The sequence below is a fragment of the Ammodytes marinus genome (genome assembly GCF_949987685.1).
Source record: "Ammodytes marinus genome assembly, chromosome: 8".
Lineage (NCBI taxonomy): Eukaryota > Metazoa > Chordata > Actinopteri > Uranoscopiformes > Ammodytidae > Ammodytes > Ammodytes marinus.
Window position 1 is genome coordinate 28,998,848 of NC_137212.1, and position 15,081 is coordinate 29,013,928.

Sequence of the window (15,081 nt, forward strand, 5' to 3'; positions counted from 1 at the left end):
ATTAGGTCTGCTGACATCACCTCAATACCAGCTAACGCCTTGTTTGTACAGGCGACTGGTATCACATGAGAGTGAATGAAACGAGTTTTAGATTATGACTCATAATTGCTATCTTTATATTAGGTAAGATTATTCCTTCATATACAGTATAGTTTCGGCCCTGAGTTTGGCCTTTAGGCACTGTCTCTAAAAAAAAACACAGTTTACAAATCCTGCCTCGAAAACCAACTTTTTCATGTTTCTTAAATAGGCTATGTGATGATCTGCTATGATTAGCATGGCGCTTTGTGCACCAGGGAGAGGGGAGGATCCTTGATATACCTAAATACATATCGCAGCCAGAGCTTTATTTACCCTAATACAAGTTGAAACACCTTGATGAGCTGGCTCTCGATCGATGGACTTTGTAGAACTCTGATAAAAACCTGCAGCCCGAAGGTGAAATACTATTTCGTAGTTTCATTCTCTCCTCTTCTAGCCTATGTCATTCGTTTGTCTTTTTGTTCTTGGTTCCCTCGTTAAAGTTGGTTTAGTTTCACTTCGAGTTGTGATGTGACGCATTTACACCGAGGAAAAAAGGTAAATATGCAAGTTACATTTCATGAATTTTATGCGGGGCTTTTTCATACTCTTTTAGCATTAAATGATTAAATGTGTCACATTCTGTAAAGAAAGCTTATTTGGCGTTATTTTGTTTACTTCGTGTTTATTTCTTGTAAATCAGAACGACCAATTAAAACAGATATAGGCTAAGTGTGTGTTAAGCATGCATCAGTTTTGTATTTTTTATGGTTTAATTTAATGTGAAAAGACATTTTGTATTTAGGGTAATCTCTACATTAAAAGTGTATGCATCTCTGCAATTTCTATTGAAAAAAAAAAGTTTCCTGAATAATCTTCGGCAAAATATAAAAAAATTGTTCAAAAACACACGGTATTGCACTGAAATAGAGGGTTGTATTAGATTCCATATTCGTTTCCCTGTATAGGCTATTTAATTCTACCATGACAAATACTGGTCATGCCCATTTTCAAAAAACAGTTAAACCACCTGGCTGTGTCATTTCTGCAGCCAATTCCTTTGTTTGTGTTGAAGAAACCATAACTGTGGGATAAAACAAGCACTGGCCATGAGATGAGTGTAACTTATGGAGTCAGTAAGGGGTAATATTTATTTATTTTACATTTGACATATACCGTCCTGAGTTAAAACAGTGTGTTTCAAGTAAGGCAAATATCTTGGAAGCGAAATACCGGCCGTGTGGAAGATAAGGGGAAAGAGAGGCAATGCCAGGAAACGCCCGCACACAGACACATACCTAGGCTACTTAAAAGAATTATAAGCTCAGGTAAGGGATATTCAAATATGTTTCACTCATCTCAGTTTGTTTTGCATGTTTGAGCTTGAATTCATTTTAGGTGCTGTGTAGCTCCATGCTGTTACTTAAAAATATTCTGAGAAACAAAGTATCATCCCTCACTGTCTCTTCTACAGATGAAGAGTATACATGGACGCTGGGCCGCCTATAAGGGAAAGCTTTCAAGGGCCCTTGCAGCCACATGGCATGGTGTTTAGAGGCCACAAACCTTATTTTGAACCATAATATTCACTATAATTTACTATGACAAAACACACATTATACATTTTGACTTGAGTAAAATATATCCTACTATTTCAACTTTCAACTATCAATGTTAAATAGAAGCACAAGCCAGAATAGTTAGCTCTGACTGTTGTCAAAGCTCTTATCATAGTTTTCAACATGTCCGTAGCCAAAATAAAGACAGCCGATACAATGAAGCATGTGTGGTCGACTTTATCATAGCATCTACAGTTTCATTTTCAGTTTGACGGACCCTGCGTCTTTGGTTCTGGTTCTGTAAAGGTGTGAGCACCGCTATGGATCTACCCGAGGGGATAAATGAGCGGAGAACTCCTTCCAAAATCTCTAAACTTCGGGAATGTCAAGACTCAACCCAAGCTCAGAGGTGATACAAGGATCTAAACTGTTAATCATGATTATCAGAGTTTAGTAAACGTATCACTTTCCCCTCTAAAAACAATTATTTTGTGTTTAAGCTCCGAGAGACCGCCATCTCCTGTGCCCAGCTGTGTGTCCATGCACAGCAACGAATCGAGGGAGCAGCCTATATACTTTAAAAAACAATCCACTGAAACTAGGTCAGTCAAAATGATGCGTAATAAAATTATTATTTAATTTTGGAGGCAAACTGTCTTTATTTAGTCAGCTATTTTGTCTCCATTAGGATCCTAGAGGATAGACCAGACTCTCCTTTACCAAGCTGTGTGTCCATGAAGAGCAACCAATCAAGGGCTCCTCCTATCAGCTTTCAAAAACACTCCCCTGAAACACAGTAAGTTGACATTTTCCTTAGTACTAAGCATTTTTTTCTTTTGGAGGGACACCATTTTTGTTGTGTGTTTGTTTCATCTGTGTGAGCAACGAATCGAGGGAGCCTCCTATCCACTTTAGAAAACAGTCCTCTCAAACAGGGTCAATTGACATTATGCTTTACATGATTTTTATTTTATTTTGAAGGGAAACTTTCCTTTTGATTTAAGCACATTTTTAAATGACGGGTAGCTCAGGATTTCTTGACATATTTAATGAGCTTCAATGGAGAGTGTCCAGACCAACAGGCGCAGCAAATTTAATTTGCCAGCGGCTAGCGGCAGGTCTGGATTTCCAGGCTAACACATAATACACCATAATGACAACTTAAAAAAAATTGTTTGAAAGAATGACGAAATCACTTGTACAAAAGTATTCACAGCCTTTGCTCAATACCTTGTTGTGGCACATTTGGCAGCAATTACAGCCTCAAATCTTTGGGAATATGAAGCCACAAGCTTGGTACTCCTGTCTTTGGCAAGTTACGCCAATTCCTCTTTAAGGGCAGGACACACCAGTCCGACTACCCGAAAATGGTGACTGCCGATTCAGGGAGCTCCAGTCTTCCCGTCACGGCCGAAAAAGTGCAAAGAACACACCAAACCGACTGTTGCCTTTCCGTACGCTCTGCGCTTGCGCGGGACGTAATGTCTCCATAACAGCAGGCGGCGCTAATCTGTATTGTGGCCCGAAAAAATACGGAAACCGGAAATGATGGGACGGCTCTCTAGACCATAAACATAGGTTGCGTTCCGAATCGCATACTCTTTCTTTTTTCTATTCTACATACTACATCCGACAATAAAAAGAATCTAGTTAGGATGCAGTAGGCATACTATTGGGACATACTTTACTCTCTTATTTCATCATAACATTGCGCCTTGATCTTGCCTCTTGCTTTTATATCCGTCGCATCCCCGTTTGTTTTCATATGGAGGCTTCACTGATTCGCTAGCCCTCCACAAATCAAATTGTTCAAACTGAAAGACTGTCCGCCGCCCGAAAAAGAAAGAAGAAGCCCGACGACATCAACTACGACCGATTTCACGGCACACACCAAACAGATTCGTGTCTCCGTCCCCTCGAAACTCTACGACGGCGATTATCGGGCCGGTGTGTCCTGGCCTTTACAGAACCTCTCGAGCTCGAGGTTGGATGGGGATCGTCGGGGCACAGCCATTTTCAGATCCCTCCAAAGATGTTCAATGGGATTCAAGTCTGGGCTCTGGCTGGGCCACTCTAGGACATTCACAGAGTTCTCCTGAAGCCACTCCTTTGATATCTTGGCTGTGCTAAGGGTCGTTGTCCTGTTGAAAGATGAACTGTTGCCCCAATCTGAGGTCAAGATCGCTCTGGAGTGAGAGTCTTTCAGGTGCCTTTTTGGCAAACTTCCGTCTATGCCGCTCTTCCATACAGGCCTGACAGGTGAAGTGCTGAAAAACCCGATCATTTCAGTTGGAAGCCCAAGAACGGAACGGAGTAGTTTACAGGTCTCAGAAGAATAAATGATTTCGGTCACATGTAGTATAGGCAGTACTGGACTCAATGACAGAGCTCTCGCAGGATCTCGTCAGATTGAGCCCCAAATGTTGGGTGTCTAATTGGCCAGTTAATCTATTGACATCAACAAGCCAACCAGTTGTTCACGTGTAACTTCTTCATGTGGTATTTAAACGTGTGAATTGTGTTGAAGCGTGTATCTGATAGCAACAGACTTAATCTAAAAATATCTTGTGGCATTTTCTGTTCCTGTAGCAAGTTTCACAGTATGAGGGTCAAAAAGTCAAAGTCAGCAGTTGTATGTGCACAGTGGAAAAGTACTGAGCGAAAGGGAAAACCCAGAGTCTGACTAACATCCTGTTTAGAGTTAAAACAGCCAAATTATTACATTTCCAAATCATGTCCAAACAACTGAATTTACCACAGGTGGACTCCAATTAAGCTGTAGAAACATCTCAAGGATGATCAGTGGAAACAGAATGGACCTGAGCTCAATTACGAGCTTGATCGCAAAGGCTGTGTACAGTATGTACAAGTGATTTCTTATTTTTTGAATTTTTAATACATTTAGCAAAAATGTCAAACAAACTTTTTTTAAGTTGTCATTATGGAGTATTATGTATAAAATTTTGAGGAAAATAAATCAATTTAATCCAGCATTATTCCAGGCTGTAACATAACGAGATGTGGAAAATGTGAAGCGTTGTGAATAGTTTTTGCTTAATCCCTTTCCCCCTGTCAGAGCCGGCCCAAGCCTTCATGGGGCCCTAAGCGGAATATGATTCGGGGGCCCCTCTTCAATCGTAGCGCTGCCCAAATTTATTGCCTGTTGTTAAATGTTATCCAAACACACAGTGTTCTCTGCTAGTGCATCCAATGTTCAGCTGGGAGAAAATATATGAAAGCCGAGTTCCCGACCCTCCTAGGGTGGTCCGGGGGTTCCCCCCCCCCCCAGGAGATTTTTTTTTATGTTTTTAAAGTGAAATGCATGAATCTTGTGCACTTTGAGAGAAAGATTAAGAGGCTAAATCTGAGACCTTTTGTGTGAACAAATAATTTTGAGACACTGGGTCGGATGAATTAGAAGCTATTGAAGAAAGGCACATGGATTTTCCATAAAAATATTAATTTAAAATAAAATATTATGGAGGGTCCTCTGGGATGGGCTTGGAGCTCTTTATCTTTTACAGGACCTATTTCTCTGTAATATAATGAATGCATTTAAATGCAGTGAGAGGAACGAAGCAGAAGAACTCTGTTGTCCAGCTATCTTTTTTTCTCAGACAAGGTTGAAATAGGCTATAGACTACACAGTGCATAGGCAACTGAGGGCAGCCCAATTTTCAAATGTTTTTAATTAAACTCAATACTCACTGTGCATGGATGTAAACGTGACGTGATCAGTTAATTTCGGATTACCTCCCTGATTCAATTATTAGGCTATTAATTATCTAGACCAAAACATTGTATTCCTTTTTTGTATGATGACTTACATTTGCATAAAATGATGTCAATATCAAACACACAAACTCAACAAAAAAAGGGAGAGGGGGGCCCCCTAGCGGTCGGTGGCCTCAAGCAACTGCTTAGTTTGCTTATGCCTCGGGCCGGCTCTGCTTACTGTTGACCCTACTGTCATCCACATGTGTGGTGTTTCTAGGTTTTTCAAAGGCAATAATGGAAGTGATTTTAATGATATGGGCTTTCAGAATCAGACCTACCTTATTTGGTCCGGACTTTTGGACTTTTCCGTTTGACCCTAACTTAAATAACAGATGGGAAACCTCCCGTGGACCTCGGCCTGGACTAAACATGCGGACCCCGGTCCGACCTAAAAAGGTAGTTTCGATCCGGATTATTCTGAGCCATGGTTAGGTATTTGTCCAGTGTTAGGGCAGTTTTTGGATGGTTTGGACTTCCGAACCAATTACAGGAAGTCCTGACCAGCGATCGCCAGTCACAAAGATGAGAAATGAGCCGCTGACGGGTCAACTGTAGGAGCGGAGGCAGCGGTTGCTGACGGGAGACGGGCAATTTATTATTGTAATTTTTTATATACAACTGTAGTCAAAGCTGGAGGTGTGCGTTAGTTGTCTGGGTGGCTGCCTGAACTATACAGCACTGCAGGAAATTAATCAGTTTGCATTTTTCTTTATTGATTCATTCCATAGATAGTATATAAAAGATTCATTCAAACTGGTGAGGCTATTCCACCGAATAGAAACGCTGATGTCAGACGCACGCCTATCTACAAACCAATCATTGTCCAGTATAGGGAGACGCAGACGATGTAGGTGGTAAACACAGACGTAGATAGGCCTATGTCACGGAAAGTTCTTTAGTGCGCTGGCAAAACTGAAACTTGAAACCAAACCTTAGCAAATCAAATCTTTACAGGGGATTAAAAATAGTCCTTAGTTCGGACCTTGGTGTGGACTTATAGGTGTGAAAGCCCACTAAGTCCTCCTCTTTTCTTTCTTTTTGACTTAAGAGGGAAACTATCGTATGTTTTGTCTAAATTAGGATCCCAGAGGAGAGACCAGCATCCCCAGGTCCCAGCCTTGTGTCCATGAAGAGCAACCAGTCAAAGGAGCCACCTTTAACATTTAAACCACACTCTGACTCTCCTGACACAGAGTGAGTTTACGTGTTGTTTACGAAGACTATTATTCGTAAAAACTAAAGCTTTGAAACACTTTTAACTTCTCTTTCTTTATAATCTATCATTTCAAATATTGATACAGCTTAAACTTTGATTTATTGGTTTGATCTAGAAAAAGCTGTAACGAGATGGTCAACAAGATAATTAATCAACATATAATTTCATAATCAATTAATAGTTTCAGTCTCTTATAGTTTTCTAAAATATGAAACATCTGATTAAGTGGCACCAGTTCATTTATGGACTTTTTGCTAGAAAAGGACGATTCAATGAACATTATATAGTTTTTTGGAAGAGGTCAAGAGCCTCAAAGTTGGGAAAACATAGGGTATGGGATTTATTTCATTTTTACAGTCATACGAAAGTGAACTAGTGTGGAAATAATTGATGCTGAGCTGATTTTTCTCCCACAGACTACAAGGAGAGGTGTCAGGGGCTCACATCGGTCCGTCTGGCCTTGAAGATCAACCAGATACGGACTCCATATTAATGGTGTGTACTACAGCTCTTGTCTATGGAGCATTTTTGGGCAAGTTTATATTGAAAGCTTAAGTGTATACATCATTTTCCAGCTAGTTGAGAAGAACATTATCAGCTTGGTGAAGAGGGAGCTGAAGAGGATGTGGGGGGTTCTCAGTTCCGAGCCGTTGGAAGAAGAGGTGTTGAGCGATGAAGGCAATGAAGACGAGGATATGAAGAGAAGCAGAGAGGCGTTAATGACAATCGTGCTGTGCATCCTAAGAAAGTTAAAGCAGTACGAGCTGGCTGACTGTCTCCAGAGGAGTAAGAGGATTTTTTATAGCTTAAACATGTTTAAATTAAGGAACAAGTCAAGGAAAAGGAAAATGGTTTACTGTTAAACTGCTAGAAGTAGTATAGACCTATCAAGGAAGCCCTTTTTACAGTATATTCTATATTGATAATATAATGTGGTAAAAGTAAACCAATTTAAAAAAAGGGAAACTGTTGCATATTCAGCTCTTAACTTTTTTCATATTTGAAGCTGAGTTGTTGGTCTTAAAGTGCTCAATGACTACATATAATGTATAACATTATTTAAAGGTGAAGTAAGCGGTTTATTTATATTAAAGCTATACTGTACGATCTGAGAGAGCTAGCATGATTTGAAATTAGCTTGTCCTCGGAGTTCCGTTTAACTCCTCCCTCTCCCCTCGGGACTCCCTCCCCCACCCCTCGACACACAGCCGTGCACGAGCGCTGCTGGCTGCACTTCCCAATTGCACTGTTTACCAGTGATTGTTAACATTTAACTCACACACACAAACACTCACACATAGGCTACATGCAGAAAAGGCCCCAAAGTTTATAGGTTACAGTGTTGTTATTTCTTATAGAGTGTTGAGATGAGTTTTGTTCAGTGTGGATGACAGTATAGCTGTCAGTTAGTGGCCGTGACGTCAGTCGGCCGGAGGGTCTGTCTAGTAAGTTTCCTTTTCTCTTCTCTCTCGGTCAGGTGTGTGAGCGCGCATGTTGCCGCAGTAGTCGACACAGTTGAAACGTGTTTATGTGAATCACCCGTGTGTGAGTAAGTACATGCAGTCCCGATCGCTGTTATAAGTTACAGTTTATGGATGTTATTGACGGCCGCGATTCGCAGGTCGCAACAGCTGTTCTAACGTCTCCTCACGAGCGGAATGTAAGCCTGTGTCTCTTTTCCTGCGATCTATGCTGCTGTGCCTGTGAAAGAAGGAAAATAAAGAGCGGAAAAACCATACTCCTCTTCTCATGCTTATAGTCTGACGTTTTTGGCCTTAAGTGGTGTTCTGGCCGACACCTCTGAAGTGAAACCAGTGATAAGCAGATCAGCGCGGTACCGGTAGGCGACATCCACCAGTTTCCTCCGCTACACTAGGCTACATGATGAAAGATACAGAGCAGTAGCCTACTTAAAAATATAGCCTACTTTTTAATCTTTGGGTTTTGGGGAAAGTAGCAAGACTTGTCAAGTCAAAAGGCTCAAGTCACGAGTCTAGTCCACTGCCAGGTAGCCTACTACGATATGGCACGAACGCTTTCTCTGCCCTCCGTGAACGCGCTCAGGCTCGCACACAGAGGGGAGAGAACGCGCAGGATTGTGATTGGTTCTTTAGATACGGGTCCATCGTCTCCGATTGGTCAGCATTTTAACAGGTTTATAGAAGGTACAGAATTTGGGGGTTTTTCGTTTCTTTTTCATTGCCCATAAGTCATTTATTGCTGTTGGGGTGTAAAAAGCACTTTTCACAACATATTAAAAAGTGCATATTGCAGATAATCTCCTATGATGCCTTTAATATAAGTGTTACATTTCTCTTTATTCATACAGTAATCACTTACACGATGTGCGCGTTTCATAAAGCCAATCTCTTAGTCAGCTGCTCTACTTGTAATAAGTAATTAAACTTTATGTAGTATCCCAAAATTTTATCCAATCACAAGAGAGAACGCTACAAACCGACACCCGTCCGCACCCATCTCACTCATGGTCTCACTGCCGGTGCACGCCAGAGCGACATATGGTTGAATGTTTTATGCGCCTACAATGGCGGAGCAGGTAAAAATCCTTCCCAAAGTCTGTTTTGATGGTTTTTATCATGTTTTATCACACTTCTGGATCTGAGATTATGCTAGATAACTTGCTGCTCGAAGACCGCAGTGCATTAACAGCTGTTCATTGTAACATACATTGGGTTCCAAACATATTGAGTGCATATTCAAAATCTGATATGTTCATGAGTCATAAGAGTGCTGAACAAATGCAAAATACAAGCATCAATTATCTCTATCTCTACACACACATTTCCGGCATGCTAGGAAAAACCAAGCTAGAGGAGGGTGTTATTCATTTTCCTTTATTTAACCTCAAAAGATCAATTGAGGGGTGACCCTCTTTTACAATGACGTCGAGTTTTACAAATACACAATATACAATACAAATACAAAAACACAACCGTTTACAAGGAGAGAAAAAACTATTAAAACATTCCGAAAATGGAGAAGAAGAACATTGCTTAGCCAAAACAGTTACAGTTTATGTGGGGCAGATTACAAATAATATGTCTAAACTTGTGAAAAGATATTAATGTATTTATTTTAATTTTAAGCTGTAAATTGTTCCAGGAGTCAGGGACACTAAAGCTAAAAGCTGTTTACCAAGCTCAGACCTGACGTAAGGAACATATAACATGAGCATGTCAGTGGAGCGGGTCTGATGAGGCCCATCTGAAATTTGCATCATGGTAGTCAAATAATTCCCGGTCAAGGCTTTACAAATAAAAACATGCCAATGTGCGTCACGTCTTTCATTAACAACATTTCTATACAAATCACAATGATGTGTGTCACAAGCATCTCCTGTGATGAACCTTAAAGCAGAATGAAAAACAGTCAATTTCAGTTGCTGTTTGTACTGCATCTTTTTACTATCGTTTCTTTTTTCTTTTGTACAGAATCTCCGGCAGTGTGCCGACAAAAACTCAAATCCAGTTTGAAGCAGAAGTTTCAGTGTGTATTTGAGGGAGTCACTGAAACAGGAAGTCCTACGTTTTTGAACAAGATCTACACGGAGCTGTACATCACAGAGGGAGGCGGAGGCGAGGTCACAGGTGAACATGAGGTCAGACAGATTGAAGCCGCATCCAGGAAACCAGCCGGAGCCGAGGAAACAATTAACTGCAAAGACATCTTTAAAGGCCCAACTAAAAGAGATCAGCAGCCAATCAGGACGGCGATGACAAAGGGAGTGGCTGGCATTGGTAAGACAGTCTTAACACAGAAGTTCACTCTGGACTGGGCCGAAGACAAAGAAAACCAGGACATACAGTTCACATTTCCATTCACTTTTAGAGAGCTGAATGTGTTGAAAGAGAAAAAGTGCAGCTTTGTGGAACTTGTTCATCACTTCTTCCCTGAAACCAAAGCAGCAGGAATCTGCAGCTTTGAAGAGTTCCAGGTTGTGTTCATCTTTGATGGTCTGGATGAGTGTCGACTTCCTCTGGACTTCCACAACAATGAGATCCTCACTGATGTTAAAAAGTCCACCTCAGTGGATGTGCTGCTGACAAACCTCATCAGCGGGAAACTGCTTCCCTCTGCTCGCCTCTGGATAACCACAAGACCTGCAGCAGCCAATCAGATCCCTCCTTACTGTGTTGGCATGGTGACAGAGGTAAGAGGGTTCAATGACGAACAGAAGGAGGAGTACTTCAGGAAGAGATTTGATAGAGATGAAGAGCAAGCTTATAGAATCATCTCCCACATCAAGACATCAAGGAATCTCCACATTATGTGCCACATCCCAGTCTTTTGCCGGATCACTGCCACAGTCCTGGAGGATGTGTCGAAGACCAGAGAGGGAGGAGAGCTGCCCAAGACCTTGACCGAGCTGTACATCCACTTCCTGTTGGTCCAAGCCAAACTGTGGAACCTCAAGTATCACGTTGGAGATGAGACGGAGCCACGTTGGAACCCAGGGAGCAGAGCAATGCTTCTGTCTCTGGGCAAACTGGCGTTCGAGCAACTACAGAAAAGAAATCTAATCTTCTATGAATCAGACCTGATCGAGTGTGGCATCGATATAACAGCGGCGTCGGTGTACTCTGGATTATTCACACAGATCTTCAAAGAAGAGACAGGACTGCATGACGAGAAGGTGTTCTGCTTTGTTCATCTGAGCATTCAGGAGTTTCTGGCTGCTCTTTACGTCTTTCTGACGTTCACAAACACATGTGTCAATCTGCTGTGTCAGTCAAAAACCTGGTTGTCAAATCTCTTACGGGACAAATCTAAGCTGGCATACCTTTTCCAAAGTGCAATAGACATGGCTCTCCAAAGTCCAAACGGACACCTCGACTTGTTCCTGCGCTTCCTCATGGGCCTTTCGCTGCCCTCAAATCAGGCTCTCCTACGAGGCCTGATGACAAACACAGGAAATGTCTCAAACACCAATGTGGAAGTAGTCCAGTATGTCAAGCGCGTGATCCGAAAGAACCTGTCTCCAGAGAGAAGCATCAATCTGTTCCACTGTCTGAATGAGGTGAATGATCGCTCTCTAGAGGAGGAGATCCAACAGTTCCTGAATTCAGGACGTCTCTCCGTGGACAAACTGTCTCCAGCTCAGTGGTCGGCTCTGGCCTTTATTCTGCTGTCATCGGAAAAAGTTCTGGACGTGTTTGACCTGAGGAAATACTCGGCTTCTGAGGAGGCTCTTCTGAGGCTGCTGCCAGTGGTCAAAGCTTCCAATACGTCTCTGTAAGTTTAAAGAAAACAGAATGGATTATACAGTTTTATGAGGCTGTATTTTTATTTGTTCGGATTTAAAGTTTGAAACGATCAATGCATTCAGTCTTAAATCGAGACACTGCAGGTGAATAGGGTAAAATGTTTATTTTACAGATATCATCGTGACATTGTCCATAAAATTATTCCAGAAATGTTTGAATAAATATGCAAATTTGCCAATACGCATATACAAATATCTAGATGTTGGATAGAGCCAGAGTTAAAATCTTTGATTTTCAAAACATATTTGTGTCCAAAGTTTTTACAGATTGAGATGTTTGGTTCGGAATACTGAAAGAAAACTAATGTTGAGTCAATGGCCATTAAAGATGGTTGTATAGGAGAAAACTATTTATACTAGTATTAAAGAAGGGCTTACTAAAATAATGTGTTTGTCTGCCATGTCTCACATTAATCCAAAAAAATTGGTTTGCAGATGTTTTAACAATATGAAGGCCATGAAAATTTAAACCTGGATTATTTTGTCTGAATTTGGAAAGTTCATTATCTGCCAAGCCATTAACTGCTAAATACTGGTTCCACCTACAAACAACTAATGCAACCAAATTTGTTTCATTAGGTATACTAAATAATTTGCTCATTGCCCAGCAAATTTATTTTTAGATTTAATTTTTCACTTGTAAAATCTCAGAAAAATATGAGAAATACCCTTTATAATTTCCAGAAAGATTTCTTCACAATGAGTATAGATGCATACATTGTTTTTTGTGTGTATTGTGTTAATTATTTTACATATTTAAATTGGTTTATATTTAGCCAAGGTTGCATGTAGCTTTGGTTAAAATTAGACAGAAAAGCATGCAAGCAAAAACATTTAATGCAGCACTGCTTTGGTGTAATGATTGGGAGTGCCATTTTCCTTTTTTTAGGGTGAGAAAGGATTGTTTCGAAACAACATTTTTGTTGCATGTTATTCTTTCAGACTGAGTGGCTGTAACCTGTCAGAGAGAAGCTGTGAAGGTCTGGGATCAGTTCTCATCTCCCAGTCCTCTAGTCTGAGAGTGCTGGACCTAAGCAACAATGACCTGCAGGATTCAGGAGTGAAGCTACTTTGTGCTGCACTGGAGAGTCAATTCTGTCAACTAGAAACCCTGAGGTTATATATATATATATAAACCTTTCAGAAACATAATTGTACACAAATAAGACGGCTAACCATTTCCTTCAGTCTCGCAGGCTGTTGCTTTGGGAAGACAAATCTAAAATGTAACTTAGTGGCTTTCAATTGATGTCACCAGGTTGAAACACAACAAACTGACTGAGAAAAGCTGCCAGGACTTGTCATCAGTACTTGGCACCAAGTCCTCGAGTGTGAGGGACCTGGACCTGAGTCACAACAACCTGCAGGACTCGGGAGTGAAGCTGCTTTCCACTGCATTGGAAAGTCCACACTGTCGACTGGTCACCCTCATGTAAGGATTTTTTATATTTATATATATTTGTATAATTCACAGGATGAGGAAAAAGTAAATTAATTCAAATAAATAGGGCTGCAACGATTGCAATTTTCTTTGACTATACCGTTTGCGGATTTTGTAAAGAGTAAAACCTTCCGATACCGACCCCCCTTAGAACTTTAATTCACAGCATGTTACGGCTGGATAGGGAGGACACAGGCGCGGAGACAGTACCAGTTTAAGAAGGTTTATTTAACAAGAATCAGCTGGGGGTTCGGGCCGTGATCCGAGGGGGTGAGGGGGGTGACAAGGGGGAATCCAACTGTCCTGGGAGGTCCAGGGGGAGAACAATGGAGAATGTCCAGGGGGTTGAGCGAGAGCAGAGCAGGCGGGCAGAGGAGTCCGGGAGGAAGTGCTAGCTGGTGCAGGTTAGAGCCGGTGGTTGGAGTCAGGCCGGGAGAGCTGTGGCAGAGAGATCAGGAATTTAGGATCAGGCAAAAATGCAAACGGAGCTGCAAACAGGTAGGAAAGCTAAGAAGAGCGACTGACTGTGAGGAACTGAGACTACAATCTGGCAGTGTCTGGAAGGTCGGGCCGGGTATATGAAGAGCGGTTGATTAGTGATTACTGGCAGCTGTGAGTGCTTCACCTGACTCCAACGCACCTGACTCCCACCCTGCAATTACATCAGACAAGCACACGGGCAAAGGGCAAAAAGCAAAACAGAGGCAAGGAGGCCCAGGCAGGATCATGACACAGCATACACACACACTTAGAACGTTTTCTTCTTTCGTTGAAAACCAAAATATAAAACATGTAACATATATAAAACTAATGATAAGTATTAAGTGTCAGTATTTGTACAATGCCAGATGAAATACAGTATGTTATTCCGAAGAATGTTTTAGGAGTAGTTCCTCCACGGTTTATTACAGACTGTGGACACCTAAGCTTCAAATACACCTGTGGTGCTCAGGTGGCTGCCATTTGGCGAGCTTATATTGGAAATGAATGACTGGTGGCTTGCCTCTGACATGAAGCTTTGGTGTGAGCCCACAGTTCCGGGCTTTTTATCTCCTTTCAGTGGGTAGAACTCCCACACTGCAGACATGCTGCTAGTGACTGATGCTATGCTACCTTTTGTGTGTCTGCTTCAAAATAAAGGTCATAAAGTCAGTTTGAATTAGCAATAACTTAACTTTCTATTATGGTGTTTTTTCAAGTAGAACGCCAGTTTACCAAGGATTAACAGTGGTGTTACAAGCTTATTAGGGAAGTCTTGCCGAGCAATGATCACCTCTACAAAAATAACAGAATAGGTCAATGAGTCACTCTGTTTTGCAGAGTCAAATCAAAGTATTCCAAGTTGTTTCATTTCATTCTGTTTCTTTTATGAATTTTCCTGTTGGATCAGTTTGTGTCCTTTCATACATATATAAGAAATACTTCCTCTTTACTTGTATGATGATCATACATACAGTAAGCATGACTTAAGGGTTCCAAACTTTTGTTCTATATGCATACTGTATATAAATGTACACTCACCGGCCACTTTATTAGGTACACTGTTTCAATTTCTTCTTAACACATATCACAAATAAGCCAAACACATGGCAGCAACTCAATGCATTTAGGCATGTAGACCTGGACGGGACAACTTATTGAAGTTCAAACCGAGCAACAGAGGGGGTTTAAGTGACTTTGAACGTCGCATGGTTGATGGTGTCAGACAGGCTGGTCTGAGTATTTCAGAAACTGCTGATTTATTGGGATTTTCACGCACAACCATCTCTAGGGATTACAGTTA

The 15,081-nt window shown here is 41.3% G+C and overlaps 1 protein-coding gene across 10 annotated transcripts in view; it reads left to right on the plus strand.

Moving 5' to 3' along the window:
• The window catches only part of LOC307253860 (NACHT, LRR and PYD domains-containing protein 3-like), a 30,883-nt gene that overhangs the window by 10,223 nt on the left and 5,579 nt on the right, over positions 1 to 15,081 (plus strand). For 2 of the 10 annotated variants that reach the window (XM_080032058.1, XM_080032059.1), the window contains exons 2-10: positions 1,887 to 1,989; positions 2,081 to 2,182; positions 2,269 to 2,376; positions 6,438 to 6,551; positions 6,990 to 7,068; positions 7,149 to 7,359; positions 10,026 to 11,826; positions 12,800 to 12,973; positions 13,116 to 13,289. In XM_080032058.1, the coding sequence (XP_079888184.1) occupies positions 1,887 to 1,989; positions 2,081 to 2,182; positions 2,269 to 2,376; positions 6,438 to 6,551; positions 6,990 to 7,068; positions 7,149 to 7,359; positions 10,026 to 11,826; positions 12,800 to 12,973; positions 13,116 to 13,289 (2,866 nt within the window). Of the gene's footprint in view, positions 1 to 359; positions 580 to 932; positions 1,350 to 1,495; positions 1,990 to 2,080; positions 2,183 to 2,268; positions 2,377 to 6,437; positions 6,552 to 6,989; positions 7,069 to 7,148; positions 7,360 to 10,025; positions 11,827 to 12,799; positions 12,974 to 13,115; positions 13,290 to 15,081 lie in introns of those variants that run through there. The other 8 variants (XM_080032064.1, XM_080032063.1, XM_080032060.1 and 5 more) reach the window with 8 other exon arrangements.